This window comes from Mobula birostris, chromosome 1 (assembly GCF_030028105.1).
Source record: "Mobula birostris isolate sMobBir1 chromosome 1, sMobBir1.hap1, whole genome shotgun sequence".
NCBI lineage: Eukaryota > Metazoa > Chordata > Chondrichthyes > Myliobatiformes > Myliobatidae > Mobula > Mobula birostris.
Window position 1 is genome coordinate 224,604,965 of NC_092370.1, and position 22,057 is coordinate 224,627,021.

Here is a 22,057-nt window from a genome sequence, read left to right on the forward strand (position 1 = left end):
GCATCTATATAAGTTTGTCAAAGTTTTAGATGACCTGCCAAATCTTCAAAATCTTCTAAGAAAGTAGAATTGCCACCAATGCTTTCTTTGTGATGCCATTTATGTACTGGTCCCAGGACAGATCCTCTGATATGATAGTGCCGAGGAATTTAAAGTTACTGACACTCCCCACCTCTGATGCTCTGATGAGGACTGGTTCATGAACGTCTGGTTGCTTCCTCCTGTAGTGGATAATCAGCTCTTTAATTTTACTAACGTTGAATGAGAGGTTGTTGTTGTGGCACCAGCCTGGTATGGAGGCATCAGTGGACAGGATCGCAAGAGACTGTACAGGATTGTAGACCCAGCTAGCTCCATCACGGGCATACGGGGGAGGCACAGTAGCGTTGTGGTTATCATAACGCAATAACGGCACGAGAGACTCGGGCTTGTTCTCCCTGTGACTGTGTGGGCTTCCCCTGTGTGCTCCAGTTTCTTCCCATCTCCCAAAGGTGTAAGGGTTAGCAGGAAAACTGGAACTCCACCATGGACCATCCCAAGCTTCTGCTGCACATTGGGATGGGACTAGAACCCCCATCACATTAAAACCCAGAGCTACAGTAGTTCCAAAGACCTCATCCCTGGGAGAAGAAGGATATTTGAAGATGTGCTATATCTGGGGACAACTTGAAAGACTGGGCCGGGACAGAGGACTCAGCTCCTGTCGGTGGCCTGTGCCCCAGTGGGGATGACGGGCAAAGCAAATGTAATTGGGCCAGAGGGGCCTGTTTCTTTGCAGTGTCTATGAACAAAAATAATAAAAACCCTCCCCAGCATCGAGGACATCTTCAAGAGGCGGTCCGTCAAGAAGACAGCATCCATCACAAAGGACCCTCCCCATCTGTGACATGCCCTCTTCTCATTACTACCATCAGGGATAATCTGATTCTGATACGGGCTATAAGAAAGTGTATTGAACCTACCTAGTAAATGTTTGGACTGTGGGAGGAAACCAGGGGGGCCCGTAGAAAACCCACGCATTCCACAGGGTGGACGTACAGACTCCTTACAGAGGACACCAGAATTGAACTATGAACTCCACACCTCGAGCTGTAACAGTGCCATGCCAACAGCTATGCCACTGTACCATCAGGCTGAAGAACAGCTTCTACCCCACTCTTCTTGAACAACCTCTTAGCACCATAAAATGAATTCCTGACCTCACAATCTACCTTCTTATGACCTTGCATTTTATTGTTTACCTGCGCTGCACTTTCTCTGTAACTGTAACACTTTATTCTGCATTCTGTTGTTGTTTTACTGTTTACAGACTCAATGCACTGTGTAATGAAGTGATCTGTATGATGGCATCCAAAATGAGTTTTTCACTGTACCTCAATACATATGACAATAATAAACAAATTTACTAATTTATGAATGTATATCTTTAAGACCATAAGACAAAGGAGCAGAAGTCAGCCATTTGGCCCATCGAGTCTGCTCCGCCACTTTATCATGAGCTGATCCATTTTCCCATTTAGTCCCACTCCCCTGCCTTCTCACCATAACCTTTGATGCCCTGGCTACTCAGATACCTATCAATCTTCGTAGAATTTTGATAACCAATCTGCCATGATCAAAAGGCAGAACAGCCATGATGGGCTGAATGGCCTTATTCTGCTCCTATGTCTTATGGTCTTCCATACAACTCTCCAGCTTAATCTAATCCTTGCTACATGTGGTTAAGCAGAGATGCGCACTGTTGGTGCATTGGTGTGAATGCACACGTTAGTGTGGTCTCCTATACAGCTATAACATGACATCCCGGCTCTTGTACGCAATGCCCCATCTAGTGAAGGCAAGCTAGCCCCACTGTCGGTGACTGTGCTGCCCTGTCGTTGGAGGCCTGCTTGTGTGTGTATGAGTGGGTGGGAGAGAAAGTTCTCGCTTTGCTGTTGTTTGTTGTTACTGCTTGGTTCTGCTGAACATTGGGCTTGCTGGCACTGGAACGTGTGGCGACACTTGTGGGCTGCCCCCAGCACATCCTTGGGTGACGTTGGTTGTTAACGCAAACAATGCTGTGCGCTTCAGTGTACACGTGATAAATAAATCAGAATCGGAATTGGAATCTAATTGTACCTTGTCATCACAATTCTTGCTCAACATGAGAGGGAAGACTCGTTGGTTCAGGTACGACGACACCGTGCCGTGCTCCTGGCAGCCATACACGAAGACGTTCTGTTTCCGACTGTGTCCATGCAGGTCGCAGTAAATTAAAACCACTCGCTCTTCCACCAACCTGACAAGAGGCCAGAATCACCAATGCATCTCACCTTTGTCCCTGCGAGAGTTAGTGCTCCCCAGCTCTGCACAACCCCAGCCCAGTTGTCCTTGGGCGTGACACATCGTACCAGACAGCACTAAAACTCATGTTCTCAGTATATATTTTTTTATTTACATAATTTGTCTTCTTTTGAACATTGGTTGTTTATTTACAGTATCTTTAGTAAAACACACAGAATGCTGGAGGAACTCAGCAGGTCAGGCAGCATCTATGGAAAGGAATAAAGAGTCAACATTTCAGGCTATTCCCCTCCATAGATGCTGCCTGGCCTGCTGAGTTTCTCGAGTATCTTGTGTGTGTTACTCTGGATTTCCAGCACCTACAGAAAATTGTGTACGATCCTTATTGTGATTTATAGTATATTTTATGTATTCCACTGTACAGCTGGACAAAGCAACAGATTCCACGACATATGCCAATGATGATAAGCATGATTCTGCACTTCAGACCTGTGCTGTTCCTGCACTGGAGTGTGTTATGGAACAGGGTAGAGAGAGACTTGCTCTTCATCCAACCCCTGTACTCCCTGCTCCAGGAGTGTTGCTGCCAGTGTAGAGGGAGTCTTACTCTGTATCCAACCCCAGTGCTCCCCACTCTGTGAGTGTGTGGTCTGACAGGTTAGAGGTAGGTCACTTCCTCAGGAAGCTAAAGAAATTTGTCCTGCCCATATTGACCCTCACCAATTTTTGTCATAGAAGGCATCCGACCTGGATGCGTCACTGCTTGCTATGGAAGAGACTGCTGTATTTTGGTGATGATCGTTGTGTCCTCACTGACCACAAAAGTAGTAACAGAGATTGGAGGCTGGCAAATGTTATTCCTTTGCTCAAGGAAGATAATAGGGGCATTTCTGTGAATTATAGATGTCCCGGTAACATCAGTGGTGGGCAAACTACTGGAGAAGGTTCTCAGAGACAGGATTTACAAACATTTGAAGAAGCATAATCTGATTAGGAATAGTCAACCTATCTTTGTGAGGGGCAGGTCATGCCTCGTGAGCCTAACTGAATTCTTTAAGGATGTGACAAAGCATATTGATGAAGTAGAGAGTGGATGTGGTGTAAATGGATTTTAGCAAGGCATTCATTCAACAAGGTTCCCCGTGGTAAACTCATTCAGAAGGAATTCCTGACATTATCTATAAGGTGTCCGTACAGCCCTCCCCGTGGAATGCATGGGTTTTCTCCAGATGCTCTGGTTTCCTCCCTCAGTCCAAAGATGTACTGGTTAGAAAGTTAATTATTGTAAATTTTTCTACAATTAAGCTAGGGTTAATTCAGGGCTTGCTTGATGGATTGGTTCGAAGGGTTGAAGGGCCTATTCTGCACTATGTCTCAATAAATAAGTGAAGTGAGAAAGCATGGGACGCAGGGACACCTGGCAGTGTGGATACGGAATTGACTTGCCCACAGAAGGCAGATGGTGGTTGTAAATAGAACATATTCTGCCTGGAGGGCTGTGTCCAGTGATGTTCCCCAAGGATCTGCTCTTTGTGATTTTTATGAACGACTTGGATGAGGAAATGCCTTGGTGAGTTAGTAAGTTCGCAGATGACATGAAAGATGGTGCTGTTGTGGATGGTGTGGAGAGTTGTTTTAAGTTGCAATGGGACATTGACAGGATGTAGAGCTGTGCCAAGAAGTGGCAGATGGAGTTCAACCTGGAAAAGTGTGAAGTGATTCATTTTGGAAATTTGAAGATAAAATACAGGGTTAATAGCAGGATTCTTGGCAGTGTGGAGGAACAGAGGGATCTTGGGGATATGTCCACAGATCATTCAATGTTGCCGCACAAGTTGACAGGTGTCTAAGAAAGTATATAGTTTGTTGGCCTTCATCAGTTAGAGAATTGAGGGATAATATAGCAGCTCTATAAACCCCTGGTTAGACCACCCCACTTGGATTCCTGTGTTCAGTTCTGGTCACCTCATTATAGAAAGGATGTGGAATCTTTAGGGAGGGTGCAGAGGAGATTTACCAGGATTAGAAAGCATGTCTTATGAGGATAGGTTGAGTGAGCTAGGGCTATTTTCTTTGGAGTGACAAAGAATGAGAGGTCACTTGACTGAGGTGTACAAGGTGATAAAATGAACAGCCAATGCTTTTTTTTAATCCCAGGATGGAAATGGCTAAGATGAGGTTCGTAATTTTAAGATGATTGTAGGAAAGTTGGAGGTAGATATTTTACTCAGAGAGTGGTGAGTACATAGAATACCCTGCCAGGGGTGGTGGTAGAGGCAGATACTTTAGGGGCATTTAAGAAACTCTTGGATAGGCACGTTGATGAGGGAAAAATAGAGGATATGTGGGTGGGAAAGTTCAGTAGGTTAAAATGTTGGCAGAACATTAATAACCAAAGGGCCTGTACTGTGCTTTAATGTTCTATGTTCTAACTCTACTTGTCATGTGTACATCAAAACATATAGTGAAATGCACTGTTTGCATCAACAAACAACAGCCCAAACGTGCTGAGGGCAGCAGCGAGTATCGCCAATATAGCATTCCGACAATTTACTAACCCTAATCTGTAAATCTTTCAGAGCAGCGAGGAATCCGGAGCACCCGAAGGAAAACTACTCGGTCATGGGGTGAGAACATACTCCTTACAGTCAACAGTGGGAGTTTAACCCTGATCGCTAGTAGTGTAAAACGTTACGCTAACCCCTAGGCTACCATGCCACTCAATAGCCTCTCTTTTCGGCAGATGCCCTCTAATCCAGGTGGCATCCTGATGAAACTCTTCTACGCCCTCATCAAAGCCTCCAGATCCTCCAGTAATGGTAAACAGAAGAGATTCTGCAGATGCTGGAAGTCTTGAGCATCACACACACAAAATACTGGAGGTACTCAGCAGGTCAGGCAGCATCTATGCAGAGGAGTTACGGGTCGCTGTTTCAGGCCGAGACCCTTCGTCAAGACTGGAATGGAAAGGGGCAGAAGCCAGAATAAGAAAGTTGTGAGAGGGGAGGGAGTACAAGCTGGGAGGATGGAGGTGAGACCAGGGGAGAGTAAAGGAGACCAAGCAGCATCTCTAGGAAGAGGTACAGTTGACGTTTCGGGCCGAGACCCTTCGTCAGGACTAACTGAAAGAAGAGAAAGTAAGAGATTTGAAAGTGGGGGGGGGGGAGGTGGAGATCCGAAATGATAGGAGAAGACAGGAGGGGGAGGGATGGAGCCAAGAGCTGGACAGTTGATTGGCAAAGGGGATACGAGAGGATCATGGGACGGGAGGCCCAGGGAAAAAGAAAAGGGGGAGGGGAGGAACCCAGAGGATGGGCAAGGGGTATAGTGAGAGGGACAGAGGGAGAAAAAGGAGAGAGAGAAAAAAAATGTGTGTGTATAAATAAATAACGGATGGGGTACGAGGGGGAGATGGGGCAAGAGTGGAAGTTAGAGAAGTCGATGTTCATGCCATCAGGTTGGAGGCTACCCAGACGGAATATAAGGTGTTGTTCCTCCAACCTGAGTGTGGCTTCATCTTGACAGTAGAGGAGGCCGTGGATAGACATATCAGAATGGGAATGGGATGTGGAATTAAAATGTGTGGCCACTGGGAGATCCTGCTTTCTCTGGCAGACAGAGCATAGGTTTTCAGCGAAACGATCTCTCAGTCTGCATCAGGTCTCGCCAATATATAGAAGCCCACATCGGGAGCACCGGACGCAGTATATCACCCCAGCCGACTCACAGGTGAAGTGTCTGGGGCCCTGAATGGTAGTGAGGGAGGAAGTGTAAGGTCATGTGTAGCACTTGTTCCGCTTACACGGATAAGTGCCAGGAGGGAGATCAATGGGGAGGGATAGGTCTCCTGTCCCATGATCCTCTCATATCCCCTTTGCTAATCACCTGTCCAGCTCTTGGCTCCATCCCTCCCCCTCCTGTCTTCTCCTATCATTTCGAATCTCCACCTCCCCCTCCCACTTTCAAATCTCTTGCTAGCTCTTCTTTCAGTTAGTCCTGACGAAGGGTCTCAGCCCGAAACGTCAGCTGTACCTCTTCCTAGAGATGCTGCCTGGCCTGCTGCGTTCACCAGCAACTTTGATGTGTGTTGCTTGAAATTCCAGCATCTACAGATTTCCTCGTGTTTGCGAGAGTAAAGGCGTGTAGGTGGGGGAGGGGAATGAAGTAAGAAGCTGGTAGGTGATAGGTGGAAAAGGTAAAGGGCTGAGGAAGGAGGAATCTGATAGGAGAGGACAGTAGACCATGGAAGAAGAAGGAGCATCAGAAGGAAAGAAATGAAGGGGAAGAAATGGGGCAACCAAAAGTGAATGCAATGCCCTGATGCGGCCTCACCGGAGTTTTATAAAGCTGCAACATAACTTCCCGACACTTGAGCTAGGTGAAGGTAATTCCACTGCAGCCTCTCACCGTTTGACGAGCTTCCGGGTATACCACGCTGGGGGGTAGCGTTCCTGCAACAGGCTGCGGTACTGCCTGTTCAGATCCCGGCCGGAGAGCGAGCAGCGGTAGTTCCCTACGATCACCCCGTCCGGATTCAGCATCGGCACGATCTTGAAGAGGAAGGTGTCCCGGAGCAGGTGGGCATCAGCGGAGTCGCCCAGGAGGTGGTCCAGGAAGCCCTTCATCACCCACGAGCTGTTGCTCTCGCCCGGGTGGACGCGGGCGGTCAGCACCACCGCCTTCTTCCTCGCCGCCGCCTCGGGGCTCTCGGAGGGGTTGGTCACCGTCAGCAGGTAGACCATGTTGCCGGCCAGCGAGCGGCAGAGGACTCGGGTCTTGCAATAGCTGGACTTGACTGGATCAGTGGCCACGTCGAGCAGGTAGTCCTGGAGGTCAGAGTAACTGTAGGGGTAGCAGTGGGCGAAGTAGCAGGTGTCCGAGTCATGGGGGAACTGGAAGGTCCAGGTGAGGGAGTAGAATTGGTGCCTCTCACCCCTACACATGCTCTTGTAGTACCTGGATTTTTACAAAAGTATTTTTATTGCTAATCACCTTCTACAAAGCTGCAAAAACACATAGGCATTAACAGTGACTAACTCAATTAGTAACACAAACTAAATTAAATTAAAATGTTCCCATCTCTACCAAGGAAAGCATTTATCCCCAGTGGTGTCTGACAGTCCCGGAACACAGGGTAGTGTAGCAGCTCGGGCCATTCCAGAGTCAGGGGTTCGATTCTGTCCTCTCCGTGGAATGTGTGTGTTCCCCTCCCCGGGAGCTCTGGTTTCCTCCCACAGTCCAAAGTCGTACCGGATAGATTAACTGGTCACTGTAAATTGCCCCGTGATTATGTTAGGGTTAATCGGGTTTGTCGGGGGTTGCTGGGACAGCATGGCTCGAAGGGCCAGAAGGGCCTACTCTGCTCTGTTTAGCTAAATAAATAAATGAACACCACCATGGTATCTGTAGACCCTTCCATGATTACCCAGGCATAGACACATCCCCAGGGCACCACCAGGCATTCCACCCAGGCCAAACCCTCTGGGATCTGCTTCCAGAACCCACGAATATCCATCTTTGGCAGCTCCAAGAGCAAGTTTACCAGGACGTCTTCGTCCCTCCATACTGAATGACGTAAATAACTAAAGTGCAGCTGGAAGGCAAGGAGCAGCCCTTGCAGATATGCAAAATGGAGGCTGCAGGCCTGCGGACATGGGGTACACTGTCTCTTGCACCCGGCAGAAGCCAGTGGTGGCCGGGGGATCTGTGTAGAGACTGACGAATTTGTTACAGGGCACTGCTCTACGCAGAGGCTCTCTTGTCGTACCTGATGTGGGTGCCAACCCTGCGCCAGCCGAGGCGGCCCTCACTGGCATCCCTGCTGGAATACATGAGGGGCTTCATGCCCCTGTTGTACAGGCTGGTTGGCTTCGTCAGGTTGACGATAGTGAAGCGGTAGGGCATTGCCTTGTGTGTGTTCTGCACCTGGAAGTAGAACCATTGCGTATGCCTGGTTGTGTAGAGGTCTGTGCACAGCATCAGGTTGTAGTCACGCTCACCCCTGCAGAGGTCAAAAGGTCATACGGTCACACTGGATCGTAGAATCTTACAAGATCATAGTTGGTCACGCAGGCATACACCATCATTCGGTCGTACACTCACACACCATCGTAACGACATACACTCACACACCATCATAACGACATACACTCACACACCATCATAACAACATACACTCACACACCATCATAATGATACTCACACACCATCATTATGACACTCACACACCATCATAACGACATACACTCACACACCATCATAACGACATACACACCATCATAACAACATACACTCACACACCATCATAATGATACTCACACACCATCATGACATACACTCACACACCATCATAACAACATACACTCACACACCATCATAATGATACTCACACACCATCATTATGACACTCACACACCATCATAATGACACTCACACATCATCATAATGATACACACCATCATTATGACATACACACACCATCAGTTATACACTCACACACCAACATAATGACATACACTCACACACCATCATAACGACATACACTCACACACCATCATAACGACATACACTCACACACCATCATAATGATACTCACACACCATCATTATGACATACACACACCATCAGTTATACACTCACACACCAACATAATGACATACACTCACACACCATCATAACGACATACACTCACACACCATCATAACAACATACACTCACACACCATCATAATGATACTCACACACCATCATTATGACACTCACACACCATCATAACGACATACACTCACACACCATCATAACGACATACACACCATCATAACAACATACACTCACACACCATCATAATGATACTCACACACCATCATAACGACATACACTCACACACCATCATAACAACATACACTCACACACCATCATAATGATACTCACACACCATCATTATGACACTCACACACCATCATAATGACACTCACACATCATCATAATGATACTCACACACCATCATTATGACATACACACACCATCAGTTATACACTCACACACTAACATAATGACATACACTCACACACCATCATAACGACATACACTCACACACCATCATAATGACATACACTCACACACCATCATAATGATACTCACACACCATCATTATGACACTCACACACCATCATAATGACATACACTCACACACCATCGTAGTTATACACTCACACACCAACATGACGACATACACTCACACACCATCATAATGATACTCACACACCATCATAATGACACTCACACACCATCATAATGATACTCACACACCATCATTATGACATACACTCACACACCATCATAGTTATACACTCACACACCAACATAATGACATACACTCACACACCATCAGAGTTATACACTCACACACCAACATAATGACATACACTGACCCACCATCGTAACATACACTCACACACCATCATAGTTATTCAATCATACACCATTATACAGTCAAATATCAAACTGTTGTGTACTGTATTTTAATATCTCAGTAGTATTTGAGTAATGTTATAAATATATTGTTTGATTAAGTGTAACGAGACATTTGAGTTAAAAAAAAAGTGCAGAGAGAAACAGTCGGATAAAATAAATACGTGTTCTTCAGAAGGGAAGACATGTCAAGCTTTGAAAAAAGGCAGCAAACAGAAGGATTTATGGGCTCATAAACAATGAGTACCAAGTAATATAATCATAAAAAAAGACCGAAATGGCTGACAGCATCAGAAAGATTGGCGCGTTTGATTACACTACGGATAACTGAAATATATATATATATATATATATATATACACTGAATTTGTAGGATAACAGAATTGGGTGAAATGTACATAATTCACAACCACCCACATAGGGTTAGGGTCTCACTTTAAGAGTCTGTTCTGATGTGATGACGTGGTTACGTAAGGATTTTTTAGCACGCTGTTGTGTTGAGGTTTTTGAGTGCAATAAAATGTGTTACAGGTTTCATTAAACATACTTTGTTTTATTTGCAAAAACCTACATTGGCAACCCCGATGCTCCAGGACGATTCCAGAGTTAATGAACATGTCGGCCAACGCAGTCACTTTGAAACTGCTGGAGTTTTGGGAGCAAAATGCCGTCGCTTGGTTTGTACAAGCTGAGGCCCAGTTCATTCCGTGAGAAATCATGGCCACTGACATCAATTTCTACTACATAGCAGTGTCGCTCAGCAATTCCACATCTGTGAGAGTGGTGAGTCTACTAGAACACCCGCCTGAACGTGATAAATACTAATCACGATAAACCCTCCTTTTACAGACGTGTGGACTATTGGAATCTGAGCACACCCTGTCTGACCTCGACGATGCTAAACCATTGGAGCTAGCGAACCACGTGCTGTCTGTCCTGGGAAATTATTTTTAAAGAACTCTTCGTGCAGCAAGTGCCTGATCAAGTCCTCTTAGCCCTTGCTAATGCACCTGTGAAGGACTGTAGGGAGCTTGCTAAAGTGGCTGATAGTCTACACACAGCCAGGCAGTGGTTCACCATTCCTCCTCCTCTCTCTACCTCAATAGAGAAAGGTCCCCATCATAAGGATGTCCATGGCTGCAAAACAGACGATGCCTGGCCTGTGTTTTTACCATGCACACTTTGGTAGGAATGCTAGGAAATGGTGACCACCTTGCAGCTTCGACAATGCCAGCACATCGGGACGTCAGAGGTCTGTGAACACCAGGGGCTCCAGCTGCCAGGGTCGTCTACTGTTCATTACGGACACCCTTTCAGGGCGACGCTTCCTGTGTGACACAGTTGCTCATGTGTGCTGCCAGCATTGCCTATTGATGAAACAGCAAAGAGTGACGAAACCTCACGGGAGGCCGCCAATGGCAGCAAGATCCAGACCTACAGGACACGACGGGTGACACACTGCCTCAGTGGACGATGTGACACATGGGACTTTGTCCTGGCTAAAGTGGCTAGACTTCTACTCGGTGCAGATTTCCTGTGTGCCCAGGGACTGGTAGTTAATCTTAAGAACTGCCAGCTTGTGGATGTCAAAGACTTTGGGTCCTTTGGTGATTGCCGCCCATGTGGTGATTGTCGATGCCTTAACGAGGCCACCACTCCCGATTGTCACCCACTCCCACATATCCAAGACTTCAGTGTTTAGCCAGAAAGTTAATTTTTTCTGAAGTCAGTCTAGTAAGGGGCTACCATCAGGTGCCTGTGTGCTTAGGGGATGTCCCCAAATGGCTGTGATAACCCAGTTTGGCCTCTTTAAGTTTCTGCGCATGCTGTTTGGGCTGAAAAACACAGCCCAGACTTTTCAACGGCCAATGGACTCTGTATTAAAAGACTTAGATTTTCTTTTGTGAACCTGGATGACATACTTGTTGCTAGTGTGTCCAAATCTAAACACGTATCTCATCTCTGCTCACATTTTGAGCGCCATCACATCTCCGCAAAAGGTGCAAAACCCCTCCCATCATAAGTAGTCACTATTATGGATTTCCCAATGCCCTGCTCTCCAAAAATTTACAAGAGTTTATAGGCATGGTAAATTCCTATCACTGCTTCATTCCGTGAGCTGCTTAACAGGCTTTCCCTGTAGAGTGCATTTAAAGGCAATACCCCTAATCACGTGCATGACTGGTCAGAGGACAATGCCAGGGCATTTGACGATCTTGAACGAGCTCCTTCTAACATGATCCTACTGTATACCCGTAGCCATTACTACTGATGTCTCAGACTATGGTGTGGGTGCTGAGTATGAACAGTTTGTCAGGTGTGTTGCAGCCCCTCACCTTCGTCAGCTGGCAGCTCCATCCCCCCAAAAGGAAGTACAGCACATTTGACCATGAGCATCTCAGTCTCTATTTTCGTTTGCCATTTTCATTTTCTTCTAGAAGATCGCCATTTCACAGCATCAGTTAACCACAAATCTCTCATGCACACAATGGCCAAAATATCAGACACCTGGTCTGCACAGCAGCAACTCCAGCTGGCCTACATGTCCGAGTTCACAACGGCTATACAACATATTAAGGGGAAAAATAATGCTGTGGCGATTGCCTCTCACAGCAGCCATTGAGGCTGTACACATAGGGGTTGGCTATGCTGGCTTGGCAGCCGTCCGTGGACTCACTTTACACCGCACGCTGTCAGAGCAGTGCTGCCAGGATAACCAAGGACACGACCCACCCGGCCAACACACTTTTCGTCACTCTTCCCTCCGAGAGAAGGCTCAGGAGCTTGAAGACTCATACGGCCAGATTTGGGAACAGCTTCTTTCCAACTGTGATAAGACTGCTGAACGGATCCTGACCCGGATCTGGGCCATACCCTCCAAATATCCAGACCTGCCTCTCGGTTTTTTTGCACTACCTTACTTCCCATTTTTCTATTTTCTATTTATGATTTATAATTTAAATTTTAAATATTTACTAATTTTAACTATTTTTAATATTTAATATTTGTAATCCAGGGAGTGTGAAGTGCAGAATCAAATATTGTTGTGATGATTATACTTTCTAGTACCAATTGTTTGGCGACAATAAAGTATAAAGTATAAAGTTACCGACCAGAGGTCCAGGCTTACTGAACAGCAGTCACGAGCCTGCGGTTGGCTGACGTTAAGTTTGGGGAAGCTGTGGCTTCTCTCCTGTGTGATGTCTCAACTGACCTCACCCCATCGTGCCCACATACTGGAAACAGACTGTTTTTGACTCCGTACATGGCCTCTTGCATCTGGACCAGAAGGCCTCTCAGAAACTGATTGTACTAAAGTTTGTTTGGCATGGCCTGAGAAAGGATGTGCGTGATTGGACTGCAGCCCATGTGGAGTGTCAGCTGTCACGTTCAGGCACCATTGGCACCTTTTCAGGTCCTTGAGTGATGGTTTGACCATGTCATGTGGACCTTGTTGGGCATCCACCACCCCCCCACAATTTCATGCACCTTCTTGCCACTGTGGACCGTACCACCGGGTGGTCAGAGGTCGTCCGCCTAGCATCAATGACGGCCACAGACGTGGCTCGGGTGCTCATCGGCACCTGGTTTGTTCAGTTTGGCACACCATCTGATATTTCCTCTGAGCATGGTGCCCAATTAATTTCAGACCTCTGGGCTGCAATTGCCCAGAACCTCGGTATCACCTGCAGTCCAATGGCCTATGCGAGCGGTTTCACCACTCCTTAAAGGCTGCTCTGAGGGCTTCCCTGACTCATGAATGTTGGCATGATCAACTCCCATGGGTCCTGCAGGGGCTCAGAACAGCTCCGAAAGCAGAGGTGGTATATGGGGAGTCGTTACGAGCCCCAGGCGATTTCATACTTGACACTATGAACACCTGGTCGGCCGCTCAACAGTGATCCACCCTCCTCAGTAAATTCAATTCCTTTTCACCAATCCCCACTCCCATCACAGCCAACAGCACTGTGACCTGCATTCTGCCTGGTTTATTTTTGTCCGCCACAATGCACACCAATATCCCCTGAGGCCCCCTTACGATGCCCCATTCCATGTTTTGGAAGGGAGAGAAAAGACTTTTACCATTGATAAGAGGGGTAAACGTGAACATATTTCAGTAGATTGTCTTAAACCAGCCCATCAAGATTTGGACTATTCCGCTGCCATGCCCCTGGCATCACAACAATACCACCAGCGTGTCAACACAGGTCTGGACGAGTCCAAGGCAACTGCTGTTCCTCCACCCACGGAACACAGGACCCAAGCTGGGTGGCTCACCCGAGCTCCAGGCAGGCTCACGATGCTGGTTTTAGTGAATTCTGGGCTTGGGGGGCCTGTGTGGGGTAACATAACTGGGAGAAATTCACAACCATTGACATTGAGTTGGGGTTCACTTTAAGAGGATGGTCTAATGTGATGACTTTATTATGTAAAGATTTTCTGTGCGCTTTTGTGTTTAGGTTTTTGAGTTTATTAAGTTGTGTTACGGGCTTCATTAAACATAAAACACCTCACTTTGATTTATTTGCGAAAACCTACAAGCTAATTGAACAATATTTTAAAGCAAAAGTACTATTTTTGCTGAGTTCATTGGGTTTAAAGGCATATTGAAGATTAACTGCTCCAACCAAACCAGCCGAAATGAGCTTTGCTGAATAATGTGAATGTAATACAGGAACATTTAGAACCAAAACCATTGTTGATTGCAGAACACTTTAGGTTTCATAAGTGGAATCAAAGGGAAGGGGAGTCCATTTCAGCGTTCATGGCTGAATTGAAGAAATTAGTGAACATCGTCAGTTCAGTGATGGGCTTAATGAAGCACTGAGAGATCACTTAGTTTGTGGAAAACATTTAAAAACAGCTCCTAACTGAAGCATAACTTACACTTAAAAGAACAGTTGAAATAGTTGTATCAATGGAAACAGAGACAGGGACACAACTGAGTTGCAGTCAGGAATGAAAGTGAGCATGAACCAAACTGCAATGTCTAAACAGAAAACGACCTGGCCAAACAAATTCTGTTACCATTGTGACAGAAGCTCACATACACCAGACCAGAACAGGTTTAAAACAGTGGTCTGACTGCAACAGATTTTGTAGGCAATATATCTGTGAAAGCTTCTGATACGTTTATCAGGCAGTTACTTGCGAGATGTAGTCTGGTTTTAAACTGGAATAGAGTTCAAGGAGCTTCTGGAAAGATGCAAGCATTCAGTTTTTGTGAGTATAAAGAACCAGAATCTACTCTGTGTGCATTAAGGTTCAAGTGGGAGACAAAAAGCAGCTTGTTAAAGGAGATGTAAAGACCGAAGCCCAGTGGGATGAATGGAAGGTCAAAGAGCAAGGAGTCATTGGAGATACAAAAACCAAGGATTCATCAGATGATGTTGCGGATGAGGAAACCGAGAGGAGAGAATAGATCATAAAGGGAGCAATAGAAGGATTAATAAGAGAATACTCAATGAGCTAAAGATCAAGATGCACATCCCAGAAAGAAGAAAGGGAGAGGCAAAACAAAGAAAGACAAGATTTGAAAAGCAGAGAGGAAATAGAGGGAAAGAACGTGAGCAAGAGAGAAGGAACTTGAGAAAGAAAAGGAGTGGGATAAAGAAAGAGAAGGAAGCCGAGAAAAGGAGAAGAACGGTGTCCAGAGCAGTCAGAACCATTTCCTACAGGCTCGGAGTCTGCTCCTACAACGGCCATGGAGGAGGCACCAGAACCTGAGACTGTTTTCACAGCCATAAATCCCACCTGCCTAGTAGTGATCCCCCTTGTCAAGAGAGACTTTACCCCAGAAGAGTAAGTAAGCCTCTACAGTGATTAAATCTTTAGGCCTGAATTTAAAATTTACTACGTATTGGATGTCTGTGTCGTAGTTATATAGTATACTGTGTATATAGTTGAGATGCATTCTATATTGAGTTGGAGTTTATAGCGAAGCAGGGAGGAGCGTTGCGTATTTAATATTTCAGTAATATTTGAGTAATATTGTAAATATATTGTTTGATTAAGCATTCTTTGTTGTTTGCATAATTCATTTTGGGTTATATGTAAAAATAAGTGAATTGTATATGCTACCGCGAAATACGCATGCCCCGTATTCGAACCCCTATGTTTTTCTTCCATTTAGTTTTTTTTACGTTTTGGTTACAAAACATATAGTTTTGTACAGTCATATAGTCACGGAGTATAACAGGGTCACACACACCTCCTCAGTATAGGAAGGATGTGGACCTATGGTTACAATTCAGAACACCAGGGGTCAGGAACGTGGGTAGTCAGCATCTAGAATGTTTGAGTATTTCCTGCAGCTTTTAACTCTAACGTAGAACATAGAACAGTACAGCACTGGAACAGGCACTTTAGCCCAGGATCTTATGTTGAAATAATTAAAATAGTAACTAAACTCATCCCTTCTGCCTACACAATGTCTATGTCCCTCCATTCTCTGCTTATTCATGTTCTGAAGTGTCTTTTAAATGCCTCTGTCATATCTGTACCACCATCCCTGGCAGCATGTTGCAGGCACCCACCACTTTCCGTATAAAAAAAACTCTCCCCACACAAATCCTTTGAACTTATCCCCTCTTGCCTTAAATGAATGCACTCTGGTATTAAACATTTCAGCCCTGGATAAAAGATACTTGCTGTCTGTCTCCACCTCTCAATCTTATAAGCCTCTCTCAGGTCTCCCCTGAGCCTCCAGCGCTGCCTAGAAAACAACCCAAGTTCATCCAACCTCTCCTCACAGCACACACCCTCTAATCCAGGCTGCATCCTGGTTAACCCCTTCTGAACCCCTCCAAAGGCTACACATCTCTCCTGTAAAGGGACAACAAAATTTGAATGCAATACTCCAGACGTGGCCTCACTAATTATATAAAACTGCAACATAACTTCCCGATTCTGGAAACCAATGCTTTGACCAACAATGGCAAACACATCATGTGGCTTTCTTGCCACCCTGTAAACGTGAGCAGCCCCTTTCAGGGAGTTGTGGACTTGGACTCCAAGATCCCTCTGCACACTGATGCTGTTGAGGACCCTGCCATTAACTGTGTACTGTGTACAGGCAGATGAAAATGTTGACAGTAAATATGTGTTTGGCTATTAATGGGCGTCACATCTAAAAGTCCAGATTCTTGGCGGCCCGCCAACACAGAGGTTGCTAATGCCAGATTTCCGAAGTTTAACTCTTACGTACACTTTCACAACTTTCTGCAAATTTCCACACTCAAAGCGAGCCTCAAATCTCAGCGTGTTGTCCTGCTTGTCGAGGTTAACGGCCGCCTGGCTCAGGGGCTGAGCACTGCCCCCCACACGGGAGAAGGTGAAGTGTTTCGAGCTGGCTGCGAGACAAGCACACCAAAGTCAGTCAGTGATGCTCCCGAGGCACGAGGCAAACTCCAGCTAAAGTTTAAACATAGAAAATAGGTGCAGGAGTAGGCCATTCGGCCCTTTGAGCCTGCACCACCATTCAGTATGTTCATGGCTGATCATCCAACTCAGAACCCTGCACCAGCCTTCCCCCCATACCCCCTGATCCCCGTAGCCACAAGGGCCATATCTAACTCCCTCTTAAATATAGCCAATGAATTGGCCTCAACTGTTTCCTGTGGCAGAGAATTCCACAGATTCACCACTCTCTGTGTGAAGAAGTTTTTCCTAATCTTGGTCCTAAAAGGCTTCCTCTTTATCCTCAAACTGTGACCCCTCGTTCTGGACTTCCCCAACATCGGGAACAATCTTCCTGCATCTAGCCTGTCCAATCCCTTTAGGATTTTATACGTTCAATCAGATCCCCCCTCAATCTTCTAAATTCCAACGAGTATAAGCCTAGTTCATCCAGTCTTTCATCGTATGAAAGTCCTGCCATCTCAGGAATCAATCTGGTGAACCTTAAAGATTAGCTTTATTTGTCAAAACATCGAAGCATGCAGTGAAATGGATCATTTGAGTCAACTACCAACACAGTCGAAGCATGCGGTGTGAGCAACCGACAAGTGTCGCCACATTTCCAGTCAACAGAGCATGCCCACAACTCATTAACCCTAACCTGGATGTGTTTTGCATGTGGGAGGAAACACGAGTACTCGGAGGAAACCTACATAGTCACAAAGAGAACATACAAGCCCCTTATAAGCAATGGCGTAAATTGAACCCTGATCTTACAGCTAATGATCTACAGCATTACGATATCAGGTCACTCCCTCCCCCACCAGCCTCCTTCAATTCCAGAGATATCAAGGCCAGTCTATTCAATTCCTCCACATAACCAAGACCTTCCAAAGGAGGATGAGAGGTGACTTGATAGAGCTGTGCAAGATGAGAAGAGGCGTAGATCGAGTGGACAGCCAGACACTTTTCCCAAGGTGGAAATGGCTAACACAAAGGAGCATAACTTTAAACTGGTTGGAAGAAAGTCAGAGGTATAGAAGAATGTCAGGGGTAGGTTTTTTTTCCACAGAGAGTAATGTGTGTGTAAAACGTGCAGCCAGTGTCGGTCATGGAGGGAGATACATTAGGGACAATAACACTTAAGAGACTCTTGGATAGGCACATGGATGATAGAAAATGGAAGGCGAAGTGGGAGGGATGGGGTAGATTGATTTTGGAGTAGGAACATCCTGCCAGACAAACCTGCTGGAATTCTTTGAAGAAATAACAAGCAGGATAGACAAAGGAGAATCGGTTGATGCTGTGTACTTGGATTTTCAGAAGGCCTTTGACAAGGTGCCACACATGAGGCTGCTTAACAAACTATGAGCCCAGGGTATTACAGGAAAGATTCTAGCATGGGTAAAGCAGAGGCTGATTGGCAGGAGGCAAAGAGTGGGAATAAAGGGAGACTTTTCTGGTTGGCTGCTGGTGACTATTGGTGCTCCACAGGGGTCTGTGTTGGGATTGATTTTTTTTACATTATATGTCAATGATTTGGATGATGGAATTGATGGTTTTGTTGCAAAGTTTGCAGACGATACAAAGATAGATGGAGGGGCAGATAGTTTTGACGAAGCAGAGAGGCTACAGAGGACTTAGACAGATTAGGAGAATGGGCAAAGAAATAGCAGATGGAATACAGTGTCACGAAATGTAGGGCCGTGCACTTTGGTGGAAGAAATGCAAGGGTTGACAGTTATCTCAATGGAGAGAAAATACAAAAAACTGTGGTGCAAAGGGATTTGGAAGTCCTTGTGCAGGACTGCCTAAAGATTAATTTGTAGGCTGAGTCAGTGGTGAGGAAGGCAAATGCAATGTTAGCATTCATTTCATGAGGATTAGAATATAAAAGCAAGGATGTAATATTGAGAATTTATAAAACACTGGTGAGGCCTCACTTGGAGTATTGTGAGCAGTTTTGAGCCCCTTAGAAAGAATATGCTGAAACTGGAGAGGGTTCAAAGGAGGTTCATGAAAATGGTTCCAGGATTGAATGGCTTGTCCTATGAAGAGCATTTGATGGTTCTGGGCCTGTTTTCACTAGCATTCAGAAGAATGAGGGGTGACTTCATTAAAATCTAGTGAATGGTGAAAGACTGTGATAGAGTGGATATAGAGAGGGTGTCTCCTTTTGTGGGAGAGTCTAAGAGCTGAGGACGGAGCCTTAGAATAGAGGGGCTTCCTTTTAGAACAGAGATGAAGAAGAATTTCTTTAGCCAGAGAATGGTGACTCTTTGGAATTCTTTGCCACGGGCAGCTGTGGAAGCCAATTCTATATATATTTAAGGTAGAGGTTGAAAGATTCTTGATTGGTTAGGACATGAAGGGATACAGGGAGAAGGCAGGAGATTCAAAGGAAAATTGATCAGCCAAGATATAATAGCAGAGGAGATGCGATGGGCCAAATGGCCTAATTTTGCTCCTATATCTTATGGCCTTATGGTCTAAAAGGTTGGCAGAACATTGAGGGTCAAAGGACATTTACTATTCTATATTATAGGTATACATAATCTTTCACTTGAGCATGTCTTCCAATTAGAACTGACCAGAGAACATGTCGACTCTTACTGTACCTTTATTGGTGATGTAAACCACTTCACCTTCCTCAGCATCTGTGCAGGTTGATGTTTCCTCCAACCCAGATGGAGTGTAGAGAGGTTCTGGTTCTAATGGAATTCCCACTGTAAAATACAAGAGATGGTCAGTCCTTGCAATCAGACTCTGGAGTGGTAAGAGACACAAGCAACAGCAGGTGTTGGAATCTGGAGCCACAAACTGTCTGATGGAGGAACTTAGTCAGTCGAGCAGCATTGGGGTGGGGGAGATACCTTTTGACAATTATAGAAAGGATGTGGAAACCTTAGAAGGGGTGCAGAGGAGATTTACCAGGATGTTGACGGATTGGAGAGCATGTCTGATAAGGAAATGTTGAGCAACCTAGGGTTTTTCTCTTTGGAGTGAAGGAGGATGAGAGGTGACTTGATAGAGCAGTACAAGATAAGAAGCATAGATGCAGTGGACAGCCAGAGACATCTTTTCCCATGGCTGCAATGGCCAATACCAGAGGACATCTGCTTAAGATGAGTGGAGGAAAGTTTAGGAAAGTTCAGGGTTAAGAATTTTGTTCCTCTGTTGCTCTTTCAAAACATTAGAAAGAGGTAACATAAGGTTGGAAGTAGTTGAATTATTGTGGATAGAACCAAGGAACTGCAAAAGTAAAAAGACACAGATGGGAGTTGAGTACAGGCCCCAAATAGTAGTAAGAATGTGGCCTGCAGGAGATAGAAGATGTATGGCTAAAGGGCAATGTTACAATAGTCATGGGGGACTTAAATATGCAGGTTGACTGGGAAAATCAGGTTGGTGTTGGATTCCAGGAGGAGGTACTTCTAGAGTGCTTAAGAGAAGACTTTTTAGAGCAGCTTGTGCTTGAGCCCATCAGAGGATCAACTATTCTGGATTGGGTGTTGTGCAATGAGCCAGAATTGATTAGAGAGCTTAAGGTAAAAGAACCCTTAGGGGTAAGTGATCATATTATGATCAAATTCACCCTGAAATCTGAAAAGGTGAAGCTAAAGTCAGGTATATCAGTATTATGGTGGAGTAAAGGGAATTCCAGAGGCTTAAGAGAGGAGTTGGCCAGAATTGATTGGAAAAGAACACCGGCAGGGATGATGGCAGAACAACAATGGCTGGAATTTCTGGAAGCAATTCGGAAGGCACAGGATATATACATCCCAAAGGGGAAGAAGTATTATAAAGGGAAGATGGTACAACCATGGCTAACAAGAAAAATCTAAGCCAACATAAAAGCCAAAGAGAGGGCACATAATAGAACAAAAATTAGTGGGAAGTTAGAGGATTATGAAACTTTTAAAACCAACAGAAGGCAACTAAAAAAAGGTCATTAAGGTAAAGAAGAAATACAAAAATAAGCTAGGCAATAATATTAAAATGAATACCAAGAGTTTCTTCAGATACATACTGTAAAGTGTAGAAGAGAGGCGAGAGTGGATATTGGACCACTGGAAAATGATGTTGGAGAGGTAGTAAAGGTGGGCAATGAAATGGCGGATGAACTGCTAAGTGTTTTGCATCTGTCTTCATGGTGGAAGACACTAGCAGTGTGGTGGAAGTTCCAGGTGTCAGGGGCTGTGAAGTGTGGGAAGCTACCATGACTAGAGAGAAGGTTCTTGGGAAACTGTAAGGTCTGAAGGTAGATAAGCCATCTGGACCAGATGGTGTGCACCCCAGAGTTTTGAAAGAGGTCGTGGAGGTATTAGTTATGATCTTTCGAGAATCACTAGATTCTCGGTTCTGGAAGAATGGAAAATTACACATGTCATTCCACTATTCAAGAAGGAGAGAGGCAGAAGAAAGGAAACTATAGGCCAGTTAGTTGGACCTCAATGCTTGGGAAGATGTTGAAGTTGATTATTAAGGATGAGGTCTCAGTGTACTGGGAGACACATGATAAAATAAGCCACAGTCAGCATGGTTTCCTCAAGGGAAAATCTTGCCTGACAAATCAGTTGGAATCTCTTGAAGAAATAACAAGCAGGATAGACAAATGAGAATTGGTTGATATTGTGTACTTGGATATTCAGAAGGACTTTGACAAGCTGCCAGACATGAGGCTGCTTAACAAGTTATGAGTCCATGGTATTATAGGAAAGATTCTAGCATGGATAAAGCAATGGCTGATTGACAGGAGACAAAGAGTGGGAATAAAGGGAGCTTTTTCTGGTTGGCTGCCGGTGACTAGTACTGTTCCATAGGGGTCTGTATCGAGACTGATTCTTTTTACATTATATGTCAATGATTTGGATGATGGAATTGATGGCTTTGTATCAAAGTTTGCA

At 45.2% G+C, this 22,057-nt stretch overlaps 1 protein-coding gene across 1 annotated transcript in view; it reads right to left on the minus strand.

The window, feature by feature from the left end:
- Window positions 1–22,057, minus strand: part of LOC140194032 (cytosolic carboxypeptidase 3-like) — a 73,231-nt gene that overhangs the window by 46,722 nt on the left and 4,452 nt on the right. The window contains exons 3-6 of the mRNA XM_072251372.1: window positions 16,960–17,104; window positions 8,051–8,284; window positions 6,691–7,239; window positions 2,119–2,278 (exon numbers count right to left, since the gene is read on the minus strand). Coding sequence (XP_072107473.1) covers window positions 2,119–2,278; window positions 6,691–7,239; window positions 8,051–8,284; window positions 16,960–17,104 — 1,088 coding nt within the window. The remainder of the gene's footprint in view (window positions 1–2,118; window positions 2,279–6,690; window positions 7,240–8,050; window positions 8,285–16,959; window positions 17,105–22,057) is intronic.